Genomic DNA, 23,018 nt, shown 5'->3' with positions numbered 1-23,018 from the left:
AATAGTAATAATAAAAAAGATGCTTTACTTGAATAAAAGGTTTTATTTTCTTTGGGCAGCGTTTAACTGACTAGGCAAGGTTTTAAAACGTTGTAATTAAGTTTTATTAGCAAGTAATTTTTGATTGCATGGAACAAATCCAGATTTTAGATGCACCTTCAGTGGCTGAAACATTCAAATCCTTTGTTACTGCCTGAACCATCAGTGTGCTTCTTTTTATAAAGTTACAGCATGTGATGCAAAATGAAAAGAACAGTCTCCTTGACCCAAGAGAGACAAAATTAAAAATCTCTTCGGAGGTTAAGGGAATCTGAAATGGAAGCTGAAGAAGGGTCTAAAATTTCAAACCAGCCTCCCTCTCTAATTGAAGCCCTGATCAACCCTGAACAAGTTACCATGTTCTGACACACTGTGATTTATTTGCATTGCTTTATGGTGCCTCCTTTGGTGTGTGAGAAAGGAGGAAACCGACCCCAAAAGTGCCGTGCTGACTCCTGATGTTGGGTGTTATTTTTGTGTGTTAGCTTTGAGTCAGTTACGAGGCTGGGGATTAAATACTTTCAAACACACACTCATTTCAGGATCTGAGGCCTGGGGCTAAGGCTGAGATGAAATACAGTTTTTTTAGCTTGGCATAAAGTCTGGCTGTGATTGTCTCAGGGAACAAAGGTGGAGACTGAACAAAGATGCAGTATTAAAACTTGTGGCCAAAGCATGATAAGCTTTTGATGTTTGTTGTAGTCTGTCCACTCGCTGTGCCAGCTTTGGCAGAAAACAGCTTGCTAGTTTTCAATCTGTAGGCTATCAATAGAAAATTACCTAGAAATTATTTTGCTAAAGGATTTGAGTGGTGTTTTGCTTTAGAATTCAAGTTGACTAAAAAGAGGTTTTGGGAAGGAGTTGTGTGTTCATGTTTTGTTGATCACAAAAATCTTTTTGATGCACTAAGATGAGAATCTTCCAAATAAAATCGATTTTCTTGACCGAAAATCAGCTGAGGGATAATAGTTTCAATGCACAGTTAGTCTGTGTGCTGATGAATCTGTGATCTTTTCCAGAACACTGCTGTAAGACACCAGTGTATTCATAGGCTTCTTTGAAAGTGTTATATAAAGGATAATGTTTATTTTTGTAATGTGATTGAGATTAAAGAAATTGAAAGGTGGCCTGTTTATAGTTCTTTTTGTAATTCTTTATGAGACTTGGACTTGGAAATTAATAGAAATGTGAACTAACATTCTTGGCTTTCCCTCCTGTTGTTTCTGTAAAGCATCGAGAAAGGTGCAGTGATAGTACAAGTTGACAAAGCTTTTTGTATTGATAAGAAATAGAAAGTCAAAAGTAAGTAGCTGAAATTAACTGAAGGTATTGAGTTTTAGGTGACAGGGACAGCTTTTACTTCTGTGTTGGCTTGAAGTGTTGGCTATATCTTGCAATACTGGGAAAATTGTATCAGTTAATATAAATGGATGGGAAGTTATAAAATATGTATCAAGGATCCTTCATTGAGATAGTAGTTTCTACTTGAATTGGAATTCAGGAAAAATATAATTCAGGGTACATATTGATACAACTTTTTTGACTAATGACTAGAGCAAAACGTGCTATATGGTTATCAAAAGAATAGCACACTGAAAAATCAGTTTGATAAAAATAAATGACCTTTATCATAATGCACACAAATGTAATTTATATGTAAAGAGTAATTACTTGTCTTATCTCTATAAATAATTTTATTTTTACAGACAAGTAAAGTACTTTCCTACTTACTATTTGTTTGGCTGAGTTTCACTTAAGCTGCTACTCAGATTGCCATACCAGTCAGGTAGAATAGGAAAAGTATGTTTAATGTGAGTTTACATGTATTTTTTCCCTAAATAATTCCAGTCTAGTTTATTACTGGATTGTTCCATCAGTAATTATATTACTGTTGTATTGCTGCATGAGATAAGCAGATAACCAATAATGGCTAATATTAGTACTTATTTTTCAGAAATAACAGCCTTCCATGTAGTACATCAGCATCAAATAGGCTTAACATGAATGGCAGAAGAAATCTATAAAGTGTCACTAAAACTATTTTAAAGGTAGTTACTAAAGAAATCTAATTAATTTAAAAACATGGGTGAAAGGCAAGCAGTGCATAGCCAGGAATTTAAGGAAGTCAACAGAAGGTAAATTGTTCCTTCCCTGTTCTTTCATCCAGATCTGCTCAAGGGAGAGGGGATGTAAAGAAGCAAGTCCAGTCAGTTGAAATTTGCACAGGCATAGTTCTGTTACAGTAAAAAAAATGGTAAAAAAGAAAGGTGATAAACGATGTGAAGAACAGGTGTGGAGTCACAACCTGTAGATCCTCTGTGTTTTGGGAAGTGTGGAGCTGCAGTGCTCTCTGAATAGCTTCAGCCTGAGGATAAACTAAGGCAATAGTTGTGTTAGCTATGAAGGCCAGGGAAAAGAGAGCTTTAGGAAACTTTAACACTGTTTTGTTTTCACGTGAAATCTGTTAATTTGGAAATGTCAATATGTCGACATATGAGCATATGTTATGAAGTTTTGGTGTTAATATATTGAACTTTTTACATGCTTTGTCCCCAGCATACACTGAGCAAAGGAAAACATGGACTTCAGTGCTGGATTTCCACTTTCATTGCTTTTTGTTTGTCTCTATGTTTATTGAGTAGAAACAATCAACTTTCATATGGAATCATTTGCAGATAATGCTAATAGCTATACCCTCTATATTTTGTCTCTGTGTAATATATAGAATATAGAAACATCTTTGTCTTGCTTGCTATATGTGTTAATATTGTTAACTTATTACTTATATCTCTGCTATTTTGATGGCAGATGAAGTTACAAGCCTACCTATGAATCAGTGGGGTCACCGTGGTGTCAGTTGTTTAAGAGAATACACTGAAGGTCCAGAAGCATTCCAGTCAGCTCTGCTAGGATTGCCTAGGTTTGTCTGTCAAGAATTTCGTTGCATACTGCTTGTTTCCTATGCCCCTTCCCCTTCCTTTTCATATCCATGGGAAGCTTGATGAAGTTTTATTTTTAAGAGCTTGATTGCATGGTGGAGTTGAGTAGTGCTTTACATTTGGACATGGTATTGCCAGTTGACAGTTTTTCGAAACACTTGGATTTCTGTTGCAGTTTGGTTCCAGCATAATGACAAAGGGGAAAGCTTTCCAGTGGAGGCTTGAGGCATCAGCTGATGCTTTAGCCAGTGCTGCTGAGCCCTGGTGTAGGGCATGGCTTTATATAAAAAGTAATGCAGATGTGCCTTTGGTGGTATCTTCCTGTTTTTCGGCCTGACTTGAGCTGAACTGATGTTCACAGTAGTTACAAAAAAGCACTAAAGCCTAATGTAGACAAAGCTGGAAATGCTTTTTCCTCTGCTATTTTCTACCTGTGAAAATCTTGTAGAATTCAGTTTGGTAACTATTTTAGGGCTGTTTCCCAGCAATTCTTCATTAGTGACAGAGGAATTAGGCACAGCCAAAGATGCTCAAAGTGTTTTGAGCTTTTCTTTGCTTGTGCTGAGAAGATCCCTTGTCCAGTTAAGAGTTAGAAAAGAAATGCCATATACCAAATTATTACCATGCTGACTGGTAGTGTTTCATTGTGAATTTTGCTTATTGACTACTTGTACTGCAGTTTTGCAGAAGAGCCTTCGTTTTTGTTAGTAAAATAGTAGCTGGGAGGAACTTGTCGTTCCCTTTTCCCAGCATACAAAGAATCCAGAGGTCATTGCCTATCAGGTGATAAATTGAAATTAGGCCATACTTGTATCAGAGATTCATGTGGGCTCTATCAATTACAGAAATGCTGTAGCTACCCTAGTGGGACTTAACAGCCTTCTGGATTCTTGCAGTTTTAAAAACACACTGTAATTGGAAAGTTTTTGTTTACTTCTATGATACACTGAAGGGTTTTTTGAATAAATAATAGAACCCAATAGAACACACATGCTTTGGGTACAACATTTCTATTTTACTCTTAAGTTTAAAATTTTATTTAGGGAAGTAATATGGGTGAAATACATTAGTGGATTCATAGCAGATTATCGATGGAAGAACATCCACTGGCACTTTTTTCCAAAAAGTGGTATGATGCACTTGAAAGGAGTTGGTAAATGTTCAGTGTAAGAAGAAGATCAAAGAGCTTTCTAAATCGCATAATAGCTTCTTTATCTGTGAATGACACTGACTATTAGAGGAGCTTTTCTGTTTCCAGGTTCAGTTTTGTTGTGTCAAAACTCTGCTTTGAGCTCAGTTTACATGTTGACTTACCTGCTTGCACTCCAAGTGGAAACTAGAAGATTGATTTAGGAACACTAAAATAAAGGCCAGGCCGTTTGAAACAATGATTGTGTAGTGTATGTAGTTACTATAAATTCAAGAAGAATTGGCAAATCATATGAATATGCATAGAATTTATTGCTTGGCCGGTTAGATTATTGGAAGTTTGTAAGATATTCCATGACAAAAAATTGTCAATATTTCCAGATTTGTGAGTTTTTTATTTCTCAGTTATTATTTACTTTGCTTCTCTAGCATTTCTTTTCACCCAGTCAATGAAACTGTTCTCTCAACTGTTTCCATTTCTTCTTCAACAACTTTGATTTTTTTTCCTCTCTCTTTTTTTTAAAAATTGTATTTTAAGAGGAAGGTTGAAGACTGGTGTCATTAATAGTAAAATACGAACTCTAGTTTCTGTTGATGTGGATTCCTCTGGTCTGTGTGGTGCTCAGACCTCATTCTGATCTTGGGTGTGCCACACATCCAATATCTCTGAGGAGCACTTTGGTGAGGAGTGTGGGGGTGAAGGTAATCCCTGCCCCAGTCATCTGCTGAAGGTGCCTGGCAGAATTAAATATGTATTGCCACTTCAAGTTCTGCAGCTCTGAGCTTTGCGTATCAATTTAAACAAAATGAAATTAATCTCGTTTCTCTGCCACATTGGGAAGTGCAGTGAGCTAAGAGGTGCGTGTTTGGTTTTTCTGCAGGTGTTGAGTAGAAGCAAAGGCAAGTGGGCTACGGTGGTCTGTTGCAGAAAAGAGGTGGATAACTATGCTGATGATTTCTTGAATAAGTGTGCTATGAAAGAGAAAAGTTCTTCTTGCGTGTCACTCCCACCAGCTGCTGAGTAGGGGTAGTGCTGACCTGTCTTTTTAGTGCATCACAGATCCAAGGAGCATGTTGCCTGACACCATGCAATACTGAGGACTAAGAACTGGGCTTGATTAACCTGGTGCTCTAAAGAGTTCAGTGGTTCTTGAGTTGAGTCAGTGCAGTGTGCTGGTCCAGTAATAAAGGAGCTGAAACACTGGCATTCTGTTCCAGTTTCATTTCTGATGGCTACATCTTATTTTCCACCCATAATTCTTTAGAGTTTGTGCAAGATTTTGTAAGTGGTAGGGAAATTCTTACATGATCCAGAGATGGAGAGAAGTATGTTTTATTTGAGTTGGAAGATGTGTTGAGTGAGTTTATAGTGGAAATCTTATCTGATGTTATATGTATCCAAGTCCTTGGAGATACTATATTAGCAAGCATTTTGTTCTACCATCTGTGGAATGAAAGAATCTTGTTTTTCTGTAGATGTAAATCCTTTTTGCCCCATAGTATCTCTTTCCTTCTTTCCCTCTCTGCATTAATCCTGTCTTTCTCACATAACACCATAAGTCTGTTTTTTTTTTTTTCTAGAGCTATATGGGTATTGATTGCTCAGCAGGTTGCTGCCAAAATACATAGACCAGCTTGCTTTTCCCTTGGAGGGCAGTCACTTGGATTTGTTTTTACTGTGTAGATACTAATTTTCATGACATATAAATATATTTTTTAAATTGTGAGCATAAAGAATAGTAAATGAACAATATGATCCCATAATCTTAATTTCTGTAGGAAATTAAATATACAACACTTGAAAAGTGATAGCATCTGAACACTTAACCAGTATGTAAGTCCTCTTGTTCTTATTACTGAGGCTGTGAATGCTGAGTTTTCTTTGTAGGCTGGAGGAGACACAAAAGTTACATGGTTAAAATATACCCGGCAAACCAATCATGCCAATGTAATTTTTTATTCCCTATCTGCCCTGTAATGCAGATAAATGAGCATTTAATATGAATTGAGATAATGTAAGAGGAAAGTTCCCTCTTTGTCTGTGATTTTTTTTTTTCATTTATCTTGGAGTCTCTTTGAAATGGCACATTCTCCTGTGATACTGTATGAAGTGTATACTGTATGAAATACATGCTATGGCTTGGAAATAGCTTGCTTCTGAGATTTGTGTTTTGTAGAAAAAGGCACAGCCTTTTGTGCCCTTTTTGGGGTTTATACTTCAGTATACAACTGCTGTTTCTGTTTGCCAGCCACACTGATAGCCCAGCAGAGCATATTGGTTCTCATTGTGTTACAAAGGTACATTGTAAATGCTGTGTTGGTTAATTCAAAATGAATATTTTAATGATCTCTTATTTGGTGAACTTGAAAGTACATGCAAAGCCCATTTCTTAGGTTATATTATTAACAAATTACTTTAAATAGCATATATATTGAAACAGCCTCTTAGCTGAAACATTAAATTGCATTGATTGTAGTAATTTCATACTGTGTTTTTGTATAAATGATGAAGGCTGCATAAAACCCCAGCGTATTTCATGCATTTCGTGGTTCTTTCTTGACTCTTATAAATGTAACTTTAAAAGGTCATTACTTAAGCATCAGTCCACCTATGTGCTTTTCTGCTTTCAAGTAATTATATTGGTGCACTGGCTTGATAGCTTCTATATTGTATTTACCTTAGTTTCACTTAACAAGTCACCTGTAAAATGCATTTTAACCCATTTCTGGAATTTGCTCATAGATTTTCTTTTTGTATATTCCTCTAGAATGAAAGTGGGGTTTATTACGATGCCAATTAAAAATTGTTTGTTGAGACTCACGGGCAGTAGATAAATGCATATGTAGTGGTTTTGTTCCCTTATTCATTTCCTATAATACCCCTTGTGGCTATTTTTTTTTTTTTTTCATTAAGCTTCATTTCTGTACAGATGGCTTTTAAATGTAATAGTACCTTCTAATTTGAGGAAACAGCCAGTAGTGCCTCCTGTGTAGTTAACAAAACTTGTGGATATGTGTCAGAAAATGTATTTCAGGCTCCAAGGCTGAGGGTTTAAATGAATTTGTGAAGGAGCCATGATGATGGTAAATAATGATGAGGATGGGTAGGAGGCAGGTTGGCAGTTAGGACAGTGTCTTAGGATATGGCTGTTATCTTAGCCTTGTAGTTTTCTGCTTTTTTGATGGCCATTCTGTCTAAAGGCTTCCATTTCTACTTGCAAAGTGGATGTATCACCATTGCTGTTGGGTTTGCTCCCACTGTTCTTAATCTCATGTGGTTAATAAGGTTGTTTACAGGTATGTTTATACCATTAATCAACAGTCATGTTGGAACTTGGGGTTTTTCATTTGTTCCTTGTCAGAGAAAGAAGAAAGCATGGATAGGGAGGGAACAAATGGATGCAGGAAGAAGTGCATGAGGAGGGAATGTGAGAGGGGAGGAGGAGACTTCCAGATGAAGAAACAGGAGTATGCTACAGGCTGCAGAGGAGAGGTGAAGGGCTAGGGGTTCATGGCTGAGCAGAATCAACCACCAGATCAGTGGACAAAACAAGTGGCAGAGGTTTCTCAGTTTTGATCTATCTGAGAAATGTTGCATCTGAGTTTAGGAGAATCTGGTGTTCCTAGAGCTCTGTAAGATTTCTGATAACTGTATTAATACTCATAACTCATTAATAATGAAGGCTTTCGAGTGTTTTTGGGTTTTATCTGTTACGTCTTTATTTCCTGTGAGTGCTAACAGAGGTGCAGAATTATACTTGGTATTATAACTAAAACTTCCTCAAGTCTAACATAAATTTCAGGTAAATGTACTGATTGCATCAGTGGTGCAAAATATCAGGGAAAAGAAGAAAGCTTTGCAGTGAGCACCTAAGTGCAAAGTTACTGCCTGTTTCTGTTGTTTAGTGCTCAGTCCCCTCAGCACTGTTACAAACATGTTAATGGACCTCAGCATGGATGAGATTCATGCTCAGAAATAGCAGTTTCAGTACACACTGTTGCCATGGATTATTGAGTTGTATCGAGTGAGTTACTAGTTACAGATGACTTAAGACATAATGCACTGTGAGCATCAGCAGTGATGTTAGATCATGATCACAAACGTGGGAGGGAACTTTGCTACACTTGACAACAGCGTTTTATAATGTGTTTGGTGTGATATGAATATAAAGGTCTGCACAAAGTGGGAATTAAGTTACCTACTTAGAGATAATTTCAGGGTGAACAGAGTATGAGATAAAAGGCCATATTTATTTCAGGGATGCATGCTAGTCCAGCTTTACATAACGTGGAATTTGAGAAATAGTAACTGTTTAGTGTCTATGATTATGATATTTCTTTAAAATGCACATAAGAATTTAGCATACTGCTGCGTTACACAGTTATCAGATAAGCAGAGATGACCACAATAGTGTTGGAAACAGAACCTGTTGATAAAGGTGGTGTTAGTGGCTGACTGACCTCTCCAGTGCTCTTTCAGAGTTTTTGCCTGTTCACATGGTCCTTTCTCTAAAGAGCAGCTGAGTGCATAAACTGTGTTGCTTCCAGCAGCTTCTCTCCCCAGTGGCTACAACTCGGAATTGATGGGCTGGTAAATGGTAGCAAAGCAGTTTCCCTTCTTGCCCATTGTCCTTTTGGTCTGTCCCATTCTGGTTGTTTGACAGTTCTGGCTTTTATTATCAGATATGGATTTTGCTCACTGGCACTCAACAGTGTCAGCACCTTGTGGGCTTTATAAAAAGGACAGTTCCTTAGCAGTTGTAGGATTTTAATTAGAGATTCTAGGGGACCTTAATCAGTTCTTCCCTTATTGCCCAAATCTAAGAAAGATCTGATACAATGTTGAGTCTAGTTGGGTTTCATTCTTCTCTCTACCCTACATTAGAAAGAAGAAAAATTCATAAAGTATTACAATCCAGTATTAATCCGCTCTGAGATACAGAGTGCACAGCATTAAATAATTTTATTCTTCAAATATGTTGGACATCACAGTCAAAATCTTCTCAACTGCTAAAACATAAAAATCGTCCAATAAACCTACTTGTTCTATATGTTTACTTTAGTTTGTATTTGAATAAAGATAAATAACAGCTTCAGATCAGTATGTTCAGTTGATTAATTTTTAAAAATAACTGTGTTGTTACATTGATGACATTACTTGGAATCCGTGCACAAATTAAGAAACATGATTTCGTATTAAATTTATGTTTAATGCACTCTGCACTAGCTTTTTGTGGTTTACAGTATTTTAAACTTGGAGCTTGCATGAAACAAAGTGTTATAAAACATTAGTCACATAAACCACCAAATTTTGACGTGACCTCTACGAGCATATGAGTAAGCTCAGGAAAGGATTTTCTCCTTTTTTTTTTTTTTTTTCTTTTCCCTAACTGTATTCCTCTGGAAAAACTTGCGTGGAAGGCAGCACTGCAGTGTAAACCTATCTATTTGTTCTTCCCCAGAGCAGGGATGGATCCTTTTCCAGGCAGTCAAAAGCAGTTACATAAGCAGGAGCTGGTTCTGTCTCCAGATGCTGAGGCCTGGCCTCTGCAGCAGGCTGAGGCTGTTTGGCAAGGCTGGGCTTTGTGTCAGGAAAACAAATCAATTGCTTTCTCCTTGAAATAGTAAAAAAGGGTAGGAAATGGAATTTTTTCCTACTGTAAGTGGTTATAAAGCAGGTGTCCTTTTCAGCTGGGCTGCTTTTATTTGCTTGAACACAAAGGTTGATACTGCTGCTGTAGTTTGTCTTGTCTCCCTGTTACTTTTGACTGTGATACTTCCTATAATGCTGCTTTGAAGTTGCTGCTCCTTTGACTGCCTTACTACTGCTCAGGCATGTGTGAATGTCTCCTTATGGAAACTTGGCTGGAGACAAAAGTGAAAATAATGGCTTTAAAATGGCATGGGGGAAAGTCAAGGGAAAAGATGCAAATATTGGTGAAATAATTAGAGAGACTGTTCTGCCTTAAACATTGTCCACCTCTGTTTGTTCAGTTGATTGGAAAAAAAGACAATCCAATGCAACATTGCAATAGCTTATCTTCGTCAGCATTCATGGGTAGTGAGCTGGTACAAGGTGTTGTATTACACAGAAAAACACCCAGCCTGCTCTTGGGTGCATTTACATTGAGTAGTAGGAACATCAGCAAACATGCTTGGTCATCTTGAGCTTTTGGTGCAGGAAAAGGATTAGCAGTGACTGTATCTTGTTTATGTTTGTTACATTTCATTTGTGCTGTTGTATTTAGTATTTCTTATTAAATGGATTTATGGTGAGTTTTAGTGAGATTTTTCTAATCTGAACTGTGGTATAGACCATGTATTTTTAAAAAAATCTGTTCTCATTTGCCAAGTCTTCTTTAATAAATTAGAGTTTTGAGAACAGGGTTTTTTTTTTTTTTTCTGGTTGCATTGCAGATTACTACTTTAATTTATTAATAGAACACTTAATTTTGAAATGTTTAATTTGAGGCCTAATCTGAAGTCCTTGCCATTGCAGGCATTTTCAGGTGTGTGACAGATATTGCTCTGCTGTGTCACAGACACTTTGTAATGCCTGCCCTTCCTTTAATTCGGCAAATACTAGACAGAATGAACTCCATCTTTTGGGACAAAATTGTTTGGCATGTGGTAAATCACCATTATTCCAAGCATGACATTACTTGAATGGAGAACCCTCTTTTCCATTTGTGAAGGTTTAGCTTCCTTATTAATTGTTCAGATAAAATAATTCATTTGCACATCTGCTGTGTGTCCTGAAACTTTCTACCTGTCTCTACTCTTAAGTGATTTCCTTTTTTTGTAACTCCCTGCTATGGTATTTCTCGTTGTAGTTTGTGTTCTTGCAGAGCTGGGGCCTGAACACATTCCTTGTTTGTAGTCTCTGAATCTCTCATCTGATACTTCCAGAGTGTAGACAAGGTAGGAAGTTAAGATACCAGTGTTGAAATCTAGATTTGCATTTAAGATAATGCAGAGATCAACTAATCTAGCAATAACAAAGTGCCTTAAAATGGCTGCAAATGTCTCCCTGCCTACTCAAAGGCATCTTCTCACTGGTAGCACATTATAGAGGATCTGTAGTGTAGTTAAGAGTTGGATCTTTGCCAGTGGATGGAAGCATTTTTTAGCATCTCCTCATGCTTTGAGCATTTTTTGCATTTTTTTACCATAGTATCAAAATTGCTTCTTTTTCAGTCTCTTTCCATTTATTATAAGCTATTCCAGTTTCTGCTAGTTCAGATTACTTTCATTTAATGTCGTAAACATTTTTTACATTCTTTTTTGTGGAAGATATTTCTAATTTTGTATTTTTAGAGATCTTTTCTTCTATTCTTCATCCTTTCTTTATTCTGAGCACGTCTCTGCTTGTCAAATTTCTCTTCAATTTCTGTTTTGCTTTTGCAGTAATTGGTAGTCGCCTTCTTGGAGCTCCTGAGGGAAATCAGACATGTAGGGTACAACCAAAGCAGCACCTGAGTGACACCACTGTAGGGCAGGAGACAGAGGAGTTCAGCCAACCATTAGCAGGAAAGATAAGAAACTGAAATGCTCAAAGTAGCAAACTGGGACAGCAGGGACATTGGGCCTCCTTCATTTGCAATGATCTTAGGTCTCGGTGGGCCCATAATTTTTAAGTGGAAATGTATGTATTTTTACAAGTGTGATGGAACTCTTTTTTAAGCAGTGTGTGTGATTCAGAGAAAACCTAATAATTGCTAGGTTATATGTTGTTGTGAATATTGTTGGCTCTCATTTGTAGTTATTCCTTTTGTCCTTGATTTTCATTTAAAGATACTTCTCTTACATTAAATTCTTACTGAAAAAAGAATTTGGCTCTGTTACCAACTTGTTCATTTTTTTGATGAAATCCAAATGTTATAATTTCTTTTCTTTTTTACTCACTTTTTGTTTCAATATACTCCGTTCATATCTGTAAGCATGCTTTGAGTTTTGCATTGATCTTTGTAAGGGGAAATGGCTGCTGAGAGTAAATGTTGAACTGTAAACAAAAAGCTCCAGGACTTCCAGGTAATATCTCTTCAAAGCTGCCTTTGGAGACTGGCAGCGACTGATTGGATCTGTGTTTTTCTGTGTTGAATGGTTACGGACAAAAAAGTCATTACCTGGGAAGAATGGAACCAGGAAAGAGGAGCAGAATAAAACCAGGGAATAATAAAGCTGTGCTGTTGCCCTGATGAATATTGCTTGCCTAGAAGGTTTGCTGGCTTAGAGCACTGGTGTGAGCACAGCACGTTTCAGCTGTGGGTTGCTAGGGCTGATCTGTTTCTGATCAGGGAAGGCTGAGCTTTGTGGTTAATGTATGACTGGTTCATGTGATGTTCGTGATGCAGCTGACAGGCCTTAATTGTCATTAATTGATCTGACTTTTCAAAGGGGTCATGAAAATGGAAGCATTTTCCTGCACTCTGGGCCAGGAGGAGACATGGTGGTGGTACAGATAACCTTCCCCACTGCCACATGTACTTCACATCCCTTTGAAAAACCTTGTTCTGAAGCCTTTTGGTGGAATTAAATTTCTTACACTTTTGTTTTTGCATGCATGTAAAGCCTCTCTGAAGAATGTTGTAATAAGATAACATCTACTATTTCCCAGATAACCAAAATTCATTTTAGTTTATAGAGGTAGAAATACACATAGCATCAGAAATTTGACTTGTATACAGGAAGAGTTCTCCTGGCATCCGAAGCTGTGGGATTCTGAGTTTGGAAACAGTACTACTCAGAGTGCTACTGTTCAGTTCATTAGTTTCCTGGAATTATTTCTGTAGCTTATTTCTGAAAAGAGTAATAAACAACCCTGGGAAAAATTCAGTGTAACACTGAATATTGCTTTCAGGCATGGAGAACTGATTTTTTTTTATTTAGTTGTTCAATTTGCTGAAGTTTGAAGATTTTTTTCCAATGTATGTTGCTGTTTCATCAGAACACTAATAAATATTTCAACTACATAACAGGTCAAAATGCCATTGCTAGCAAACCTTAGAACATGAATTTAACTTATCGCATTCCTTTTCTTTTTGCACTGTTTGTCATAAACCAGTTTCTGTTTTCTCTGCCCATAGCTGTGTTGGACTGTTGAGTTACATTGACTGTTAGGATGCAGCCTGGGAAAATGAGATCTGACCTATAGAAATGCTGTGGATTGAAGAAGAGAAGTTTCTTCTGATGATTTTTTTTTCTCCTGGGTCCTCCTTGCTATTGAAGGTTGATGCTATTGTGGGTTTTGTGAGAAGAAGCCTTTAGGAAATGAAGGGAGCCTAAGATTGTAGGGGGAATAATTTGAAGACAAAACCACTTGTTTAGTTGTAACAAAATCAGTGGGAAGCTGATGAATACAGTTTACAGAATTCAGAGGGCTGTGAATTTTTGTTGAGTATCAAAGCTACTAGCTCTTTATTTTTGGAAGGCCTATTGTAGTATGATATAATTGATTTCAGAGGCTAGTTTTATAAATTGTTGCAGTCAAGGTCATCAGGAATACAAGGACAGTTGAGTTGCTGTGTTACACTGAGAGTTTACAGTTAAATGAAGAATAATAATAACAACAGGTAGCTATCAATGTGTTTTTTATTAACAACATTTTTCACCAGACTATTGGAGAGCAATAGTAGCATAGTGCACATATCTCTGAATTTAAAGCTGCAGATCATTTGAAGCTTGCAGCATTTGCCAAATATGCCTGTGCTAGCTGCAGTCATGTGTTGAAAAAAACATGGTTTGTGGCAGAATTACCAATCATAAAATACATGTTTGTATTTTCTTTCTAGGATCAAGTAGAACACCCTGATTCAGCAGAATTGGCTGGTTGTGCTGCAGTCATCATGAGGAGGCACAGGGTCATTTGTTTCTTAACATATGTATAAAAGAAAAAGGTAAGAGGAAAGTTCTGCTTCAGAATATAATGATTCAGAGTTCTGTACCTGAAATCCTTTTTATGTATTCTTATGGGTATATATTTATATACATACACCTTTGTATATGGATGTATCTCTTATGTAGACCATGATGGAGTATTTTTAGTATTTTTACTTAGAGTAATTGCCTTGCTTTAGAGCAAAGATTGTATCTTATTTTGTTTGGGAGAGGGGGAAGGTGGGCAAAGTCTTTCTTTCTCAGTCTGTGCTGTAGACAGATCTCATCAGTTCTAAATAAAGCTATTGCTCAACTCTGAACAAACTGTTCATTACAGCAGAGGTGCCTGACTTGCAGGGACAGGTAATACACAGAGCGCCGAAGGGAGCTGGAACAAGATGTGCACTTGACCATTGTTTGTTGGGGTTGAAGGAAGTCTTCAGGAGCACTGGACCTGATAAATCAGTCTGTCCAGTGGGTCTTTACTTCATGCTGTCATGCTATGGGATAAGGATGTTTTTTTGATTTTTATCTGATTTTTATCAGGATGAATGAGCAATATTTGGTTTCAGTTTGATCATGCCCTTTTGTGACTTCCATCTCAGGAGCTTTTCATGGGTATTTTTTGTGAGGACTATAATAAACCATTGGAGCATTTTCTTCAGTAAGATATTGCTGAAACCTGTGGGTTCACAGTTTGATATTGCAAGAGTAGTCTCCACAGGGCAACATGTCAGAAAATCCTGAGAGATCTTATTCTGGTTCTTTACATACTCTCTGGTTTTTAGGCCTTTGCTGTGAGACCAATAGTTCTATGTCAGTATTATTTCGTTTCAGTGCAATTTTTATTATAGTCTTTTAATGTGATTGTGTGCAGATCAACCACTGTTAAAGACAATTTGAAAGACTATAGGCTGTCAGTTCCAGTGGTGAAAACATCTTGAGGATAATTTAGGATGTGCAGTGCAGAAGATCATGGCTTACATAATTCCTTATCATAGAGACCAACACAAACTCGAGTCTGGCTGCTTTGCAGGTATAACCCAAGGCCAGGCTCTTGGTACAGCTCATTTCCCAAGAGCAAGCTGGCATGTGGGATAGCTGAGCTGTGTTGAGAGGCAGCCTCCAAGGCTAAGCCTGTTCAGAATAACACCTAATTTTAAGGGAGGATTTTCTGTCCTTCACTTCTCTGCTTCCCTCCCCCAGTATTCAGCTGAAGTTGGTGTTATGTCTGAATGCTATGATGACAAGGGCAGCAATTCTGGGGACATATGACACACACATTCTGGTACATGCACCTTTGTATTTAGACATCAAGGGAGAGTAGAGCATGTAAGCTTCATAGAATATAAGTTCTGAAGTTTTAGAAATGAAGATGATGATAAGCCCATGCTGTTGTTATGAAGAAACTGATAAGTAAAACACAGTTTCTGAATTATGCATGATCTGTGATCCAACAGGAGCTTGAAAATAATCTGATTTGACAGGCTGCATGTTTTAATTAGCTCTTTGCCCTGAAAGACAGAAGATGACTCTGCAATGGGTAACAAGTGATCTTGGGTTCTGGACTTACTATACCAGTGGATAGTAACCATTGTATTAATCTTTTTTGTATACAGACTTATGGAAAATACAAAAATTTACTGTTTTCCCCCTAATTAGTCTTTTCTGCCAAATCTTTGCAGGGAGGACTGTATTTTTGAAAAAAAACTTCTGTTTTTTACTCATTGGTGGTTTATGTCTTCTTTTCCTTGCAGTGGCACAAAATTGTCTCCTTGGTGTTATTAATTCCAATATATACTAGTTTAGAAAGTGTTTCCTTTTTGGTGGCATACATCTAAACTCACCATGAAACCTTTCTGTTTTGCTCATGTTTTTAATTTTCCCTTTTCCAGAGTTTAAGTTGTGTGTTTGCTCATCAGCTTCTCTCCATGCCATGACTGAGGATATTTGAGCAATACTACAGAGTTTCACAACCATTAAGGATCCTTTAAAAATGTCATGCCAGCCTTTGTATGAAGGGGAACTTTGGAATTAGAATAATTCTAGAAGTCTTCCAAACTTTTATTGTGTTACTTGTGAGTGGCAGTCAAGAGTTTCAAAAGACCTGTAAAGGAATGTGCTTTTTATTTAGCTTCAGTATTTAATAAAAATACTCAGAATAAAATTAAATTCTAAACCACAGGGAAAACAGCTACCCCATTATTACAGCATGCTGTGTTAGAGCATTTTATTTTCTGTTTTGATCTTGAGTTGCTGGCTGTGGAGAGTTGAAGCATTAGCTCTTCAGCTGGCAAATTTGTGAATTTCTGATGATCAGGAAGCCTTGCTGATATCTTTTAGGAACATGAGTACTCATCCTCCTTTACTGTCAGACAGAGGAGAGGTCATTAAGGACTTCTGTGGATTTGGCAGTGTGTTTTGCCCTTGGCAGAAACTTGCAGAAAAGCTTGGGGGGTTGTTGTGTACTTTCATATAATAATAAGAATAATTTTAGATGTTAGACCTGAAGATTTGCAGCTGACCTTTTCTGAGAAATACCTACTGCACAGACAATGAGATCTCATTTAGAGTGGCTGTCAGCTTAGTGACTGTGAGTTTAAAAATAAAAGGTTCTCCAGATATCCTGGTACATCAGCAAGTGAAATAACAGTAGTGATATAAAAGGTCTTTTCTCTCTTCAGTTGGAACTCATGAGCACAAAAAATTTTAATGACATTTTTCAGTCTTGCAGTGCTTCACTGACAAATACACTTTGCATCATTGACCTTAGTAGCAGGACTTTCCCTAGGAATAATTATACATGTCTTCATCAATTGTTTGCTAGGAGCAATGTTATCATTGTAATGTAAATTAAATACATTATAATGGCTGTGAAATTATATGGTATTTTGTACTAAACAGTCTTACTTTTTGAGACTCCTGAAATGCAGCCTGTGATCAAGGTAGGCAGCTTTTCCATTGCTTATGTTACAATCTCTGCATCTGTGCACTGTAAATGATATGGCAAATCATCTCTTTTCCTTACAGAAGGAGTTAAATTTCAAATCCCAGAACAGACAACAAATCTGGGAGTATGTAAGATGGCAAGTCCAGTTTGTCGTTGAAATATTTTGCAGATGGTCTCTTTTCTGTTGATGCTTATTGCAACTCTGAGTTACTGTGAGATTCATTTTCTTTAACTAGTTTTTGTATATAACTTTTAACACATGCTTTAATCTGATTATATTAAATAACAAGGTATTTATGTTGTATCATGCTCACCTTTTGAAACAACCATGTATATCAAATTTGAAGTTAACCTTGAAAACCTGAACTCTGCATTTTGTGATATTTTAATGCACAGTCTTTTTCTGTCAATAACCTAATTCCAGCTGTTGCCCGTAATAATACAAAACTGTTGTACAGTAAATATTTATAATTGGTAAATTGGTAAATACAAAATGTTGAGGTAATGGAAATAAAGGTGGTTGATGTTTTCCTCAAATCCAGATACTGTGGGGATAATGGTAAAGTATTGTTTTAAATTGGGAACTTCCAGTGATGTGTGGTATCTGGTGTAAAAAAGCAGATTTTTAATTGAGCTGTCAAGTCTAACACTGCTTCATGCTGCAAAACAAGGTTCTCACCCTCTCCTCCTCCATTGCCTTATTTCACAACAGTGAAAGCCAACTCTGAAGAGAATAAGGCTGTTTTGGATGATGTTCAGAGAACAGATCAAATCAAGGTCTCTCTGTGGTTTATAGGTTATGGCACACATTTCCCACTGAAAATGTCTTTGCTGGTAGAGAATGTTTGGAAAAAATGAATCAGGGTGTCTTGTTGCTACAAGACTTTGGTAGTGAGGAGTCCATATTGCTGCTGTTAGGGCAAAATTACTAATTATGTGAAGATAGTTATGTAATGATTCAGGGTTGGGTTTTTGGCTTTGGTTTTGGCTTTTTTTCCCCCCTCATTTCTCCCTTGTCATCGTCTTTTCTAGCCCGAGAGCATTATCTTTTGATGAGACTATTTACTTCTGTGCATTTTGCTAGATTTCCAGTGGCTGCCTTTCAGGGAAACAAGGATTATTAAAGCAGACATTTTAAGAGGTAGCACAATTGAAGTAACACCCATTAAGTCCCTTAACAACTTTTACAAGTATGAATCTTTGAAGCATCTCAAGGGAAATGAGGAGTGACACAGAATACTGCTAGCCTACAGTACATTAAAAAATCAGAAGCATGGGGAGTTTAAACTACTTGTTCAAAGCCACATGAACTAATTGGTGGTAGCACAGATCTGCAAGTCAGGTCTTCAGATTTGTTAGTTGGCCTTTCTGGTTCCCTAGACTGGTTTTTTTTGGTTTTTTTTAGACTGGTGTCAGAGCAGTTTTGCTCTTACCATTATGGTGATCTTGCTAGCCAGACACATCAAGGTGAGAGACTGGAGGCAATAAAATCCAGAGCAAGTTTGGGGAGGTTGTTAATCTGAATTAAGCAAGTTGAAGCACACAAATAATTTTTATTCCTGGAAAATACTTTTGATTTATGTCTGTAATGTATGTAAAATGTGATTTACAAAGGGCTTTTCCCCTTAAATCAGGACAATATATAGTGGAACACTGCTGGCTGAAGGTTAATCATCTGACTGTAATTTGTTCTCTGGCAGGTTCAGACAAGAATCTGGTGGTCGTTCCCTGACAAATGGAGAACTATTTCCAAGCAGAGGCATATAACCTCGATAAGGTTTTAGATGAATTTGAGCAAAACGAAGGTGAGTCATTTCTAACAAGATTGTAGATGCACATCAGATGTCTTCTGCAGAGAACAGTGTTGAAGACGGGGAGATCTGTGATACCCTTTGTGCCATTTGAATTGGAAATTAATTTCAGAACTTACAAAAAACATCTGTTAATTTTGCATGGTATGTCTTCAGCATTTCTTAATAGTGTTCTCTTCTGCTTCCATTCATCTTGTTTACCTTAAAATTTCTCATTTGTTTAAAGAAAGGTTTTGTGAAGCTTGATCTCCATAACAATATTTAAATAATTTATTTTAAACAAATCAGGCAAAACTTATTTTAAGCTTCTTTTGCAGAAATGTTTTATTAGGTCACATAAATCATATAATGAAGGTTATCATGTTCAAAGCACTACATTTTTTGCTTAATGTAATTGGTAATTCTTTGCTGTCAAGGAAGTTGAACATTTTTTGGGGATGAGAATCTTTTTAGGCACTTCTAGCTGTCTAAAATATATTAATCAATAGTTTAAAGTTGCTTTTGCAAATTCAACCTGCTTCTAGTTGGGGTAGCTCTAAACTTCTTGAATTCCAGAAACGTTATGGAATTACACTATTAATGGTTGACCAAGGATGTTGGTTATGGCTGGTGAGCTTCTTTTTTGTGCTCGTATTTGAACATCTCTGCATTTATATTTGGGGCACTCTAATGCAGCAGGATTAATAGAACCTGTAGCTTTAATATGACAGTAAATTTTCTTTTCTAACCCTTTTTCAGATGCCGCTGTTTCACCTACACTGCTGGGTGCAAAGTGGAATCAGATTCTAGATCCTCCTTCTCGCCGCCTGTCATTCAACTCGACCGTGGCCAACGTGAACGAAGCTACAACTCCTAATGAATGTCAGCAGAGATTAAAATCTTTCTCTGTGTCCCATTCAGTGACTACACCAACAGGAGGAGGGGATCACTGTGCTAATGGAAAGGATTTTAGCATAAGCCCAGAGACCCCAGTCATGTGGATTGATGATCAGGCAGCAGCAGATGATCAATTGATTAAAAGAAATAGTAATCGGGATGATCAGTGTAACTCTGTGGAAGCAGGAGAAAAGAAATGTGGAAGTACAGCTTGCTTGCCAGAGGAGAAAAGTGTGCTAGTGGTGGCAGTCATGCACAACTGTGACAGAAGAGCACTACAAAGTGGTGATGTGGTGGATTGTACAAATTACAACAGTCAGTCCCTAATGGACTCTATTAGCTTTACACTGGATAATGAAAACCGACAGAGTGACCAGTTTAGCGTTACTGTAAATGGATCCACAGAAAAGGATATAGATACAGAAAAGCAAGTAAACAGGCTGTGCACTGAGGATGACTCTGTAAGTCATTTGATTAATGCTTCATCTGAAAGCCTGACCGCTGCATGCCCCTCCTCTCGATTAAAGGAGGATTTTAATATGAGCAAAGACTTGCTGTTTCCAGAAGCTACAACTGCAGGGATCAATGCAGTGACTCTCTTACAGAGACCAGTTGACGGTACTGCTAAAATGCAAGAAAATTGTGTATCAGTTGAAAATTTCACTAGTAAAGCCATTCCTCAGAGAACAGATCTAGAGGCTAAAAACTCTTCTGGTTCCAGTAGTGGAAGCTTAATGGTAGAACAGGAAACAACCCAGCAGTTGCAGCCTAGGCTATCTGGGCTCACCGAAACCTGTCAACCCAACGTGGCTGGAAGTGGCAGTTACAAGGAATGTGCTGCAGAGGATGTTAGTGCCACTGAAAGCGAAGTCATTGAATGTGATAAAAGTCTCGGCACAACGGAATTGCACAGTGTGGCAGAATGTTACCCTGAATCTCAGGAGATGACTAATTGGGAACTGGCAAAGTTGAATGAGATGAATACTAAGCAAACTCTAGGAGAGAATGAAAGACTTTTGCAGACCAAACAGCCTGATGATGTATGTGGTAATAGCAAAGAAGATGGAGATGAGGTGTTGGAGGCAGGCATAGACTTAAAAGGGTCTGGTACAGATGAGCTTGAAGGGTCTAGTCTCTCTGATGTGATGGCTACATCAGCAGCAAGCTCTCTGTCTAATGGTTGTGATTCCTATGGAATGCAGAACCCAATTGTTGCTCATGTTCCAAAGACTTTACCCTCCAAGGAAGACTCGGTAACAGAGGAAAAGGAGATTGAGGAGAGCAAGTCAGAATGTTACACTAATGTTTATGAACAGAGAGGAAATGAGACCACAGAAGGGAGTGGTCTTATTTTAAACAGCACTGGTGACCACATAAAGAAAAATTATTTGCATAATCTTTGTAGTCAGGTTTCATCCATGCAAGGGCAAACTTCACCAAAACCAGTGACTAATCTGCAATATATCAGTGTTCCTTTTGGTGGTGCAAGACCTAAGCAACCCACAAATCTGAAACTGCAGATTCCGAAGCCATTATCGGACCACTTGCAAAATGATGTTATTCCCCCAAATTGTGGAGGTAATAGTAAAAACAAAAATGTCTTTGGTAAGACGCAATTAGGGGATACAGCAGACACGTTTCCTGGTGAAACATCTTCAAATGCCTCTGGTACTGGTTCTAATGGGGAACATTTGGATGAGTATGAATCTGGAGTCTCTAATAGTTCGTGCCTTGCAGTAGCCCCAGATAGTCCAGATAATGATCTCAGAGCTGGTCAGTTTGGAGCTCCAGCCAGAAAGCCTTTTACGACTTTGGGTGAGGTGGCTCCAGTGTGGGTTCCAGATTCTCAAGCACCAAACTGTATGAAATGTGAGGCCAGATTTACATTCACCAAAAGAAGGCACCATTGCAGAGCCTGTGGGAAGGTAAGTTCATATTTTGTGAATAAGCTCAAAGCACCCTTTTCCCCCTGATTCTGTACAACATCATATCAGAGGGGTTTCTAAGCTACTGGATAGAGTTGCCTGTGACATCTCTTCCTAAAAAGCCGTGTCTGAGTGAAGCAAAAATGGGAGTTTCTGAGCTCTGATCTATTTAGGGTTCTAATAAAGAAGTACTAATTGTTATTAGCCTATATGAGCAGTTGTATTTGTTGATTGCAATGATCATCATCCGTGGGTTTATGTTGGATTCCTATAAAATGACTAAGTGCAGGAAACTGCTTTACAGAAATGACTGCATCTATAATCCCATTAAAGTTACTGAAACAAACTTGTGCATTGGAAGTGGGCTGTTGGATTGCTGGCATTCCTGCTGGTTTACATGGCTGATCAACTCTGTTCTTTTCAGTCTTCTTTACTAACTTTTCTCATATTGCTAACATTATTTTAAATACTATTAACATGTTTTTAAACATATATTTGCTCCTGGGAAAAAAAAGGTATATTAACTGTAACCTGATGTATGTCCCCATGGTGAGAAATTTCAAAATGAAGACAACTAAAGCATAATTTCTGTATCACTTTTTGTTGTGTAAGAAATATTTTATTGTTGAAGGTTTTAAAAAATTTTATGTATGTGCCGTCTAGGTAAACACCAATTCATCATTGTTCATGATTTTAGCTTTGATATGTTAACTTATACTCTTATTTAGGTAAATTTTCTTTTTTTTTTTTGAGCTGAACAAATATGACTTCAGTTTTCATTTACAGTAACATTTTCTACTTATTGCTGTGTTTTAAACAAGTTTATTGCTTGGATTTAATTGCTTCTGTGTAACGACTGAAACCCTGAGTTGCACAAATGAGTGCAGAAAATGAAAATACCTGTAAACAAAATAGATAAAACATGCAAGGAGCAAGGCCAAAAATTACCATGTGCTTTTTCTTTTCTTCTTCTTTTTTTACATTCTTCTGAAAAACCTTGAGAAGAACCACCAGTGCCAGTGGGTTTTTTTGATTATATGTGGGAAATGGATAAAATAAAAAATCCCTCTGCTCCGTAGGCAAACTGACTCAGTATAGAACGGATTGTTTTTAGAAGCTTTTGTTAGCTAATGTTTGTCTGGGCCAAATTTGCACAAGTGCAGCCAAAAGATGTGGCAGAAAGGACTCATTAATCCATGCTAAGGATCAGCCTAAATCAAATAATACTTAGCACTTACTGCAAATTGCTTTACAGCCCTTAATTCCTGTAACGATTCTGGGCAGAGACAGCCCAGAGCTTTGACAGACAAGCTGTGATGAATGTGGCTGCAGTGGCTTGAGAAATGCCAGTTCTCAGCTGTCTGCTCCTGCTTTCTGGTCACCATCCCCATCCCAGAGCCTGTCCTGGGGACCATGTGTGGTGTAGGTAACTACTGAACCACAGTGATGCTTC

At 37.5% G+C, this 23,018-nt stretch overlaps 1 protein-coding gene across 2 annotated transcripts in view; it reads left to right on the top strand.

Annotated features, from left to right (window-relative positions):
- Window positions 1-23,018, top strand: part of ZFYVE9 (zinc finger FYVE-type containing 9) — a 53,964-nt gene that overhangs the window by 1,214 nt on the left and 29,732 nt on the right. Inside the window, exons 2-5 of one of the 2 annotated variants that reach the window (XM_085067598.1) lie at window positions 13,919-14,023; window positions 18,370-18,420; window positions 18,654-18,758; window positions 19,503-21,565. In XM_085067598.1, coding sequence (XP_084923724.1) covers window positions 18,689-18,758; window positions 19,503-21,565 — 2,133 coding nt within the window. In that variant the 5' untranslated portion in view covers window positions 13,919-14,023; window positions 18,370-18,420; window positions 18,654-18,688. The remainder of the gene's footprint in view (window positions 1-13,918; window positions 14,024-18,369; window positions 18,421-18,653; window positions 18,759-19,502; window positions 21,566-23,018) is intronic. The other variant, XM_085067597.1, reaches the window with a different exon arrangement.

Source organism: Lichenostomus cassidix, chromosome 8 (assembly GCF_008360975.1).
Source record: "Lichenostomus cassidix isolate B80296 chromosome 8, HeHo_3.0, whole genome shotgun sequence".
NCBI lineage: Eukaryota > Metazoa > Chordata > Aves > Passeriformes > Meliphagidae > Lichenostomus > Lichenostomus cassidix.
This window is presented reverse-complemented; position numbering and strand designations above follow the sequence as displayed.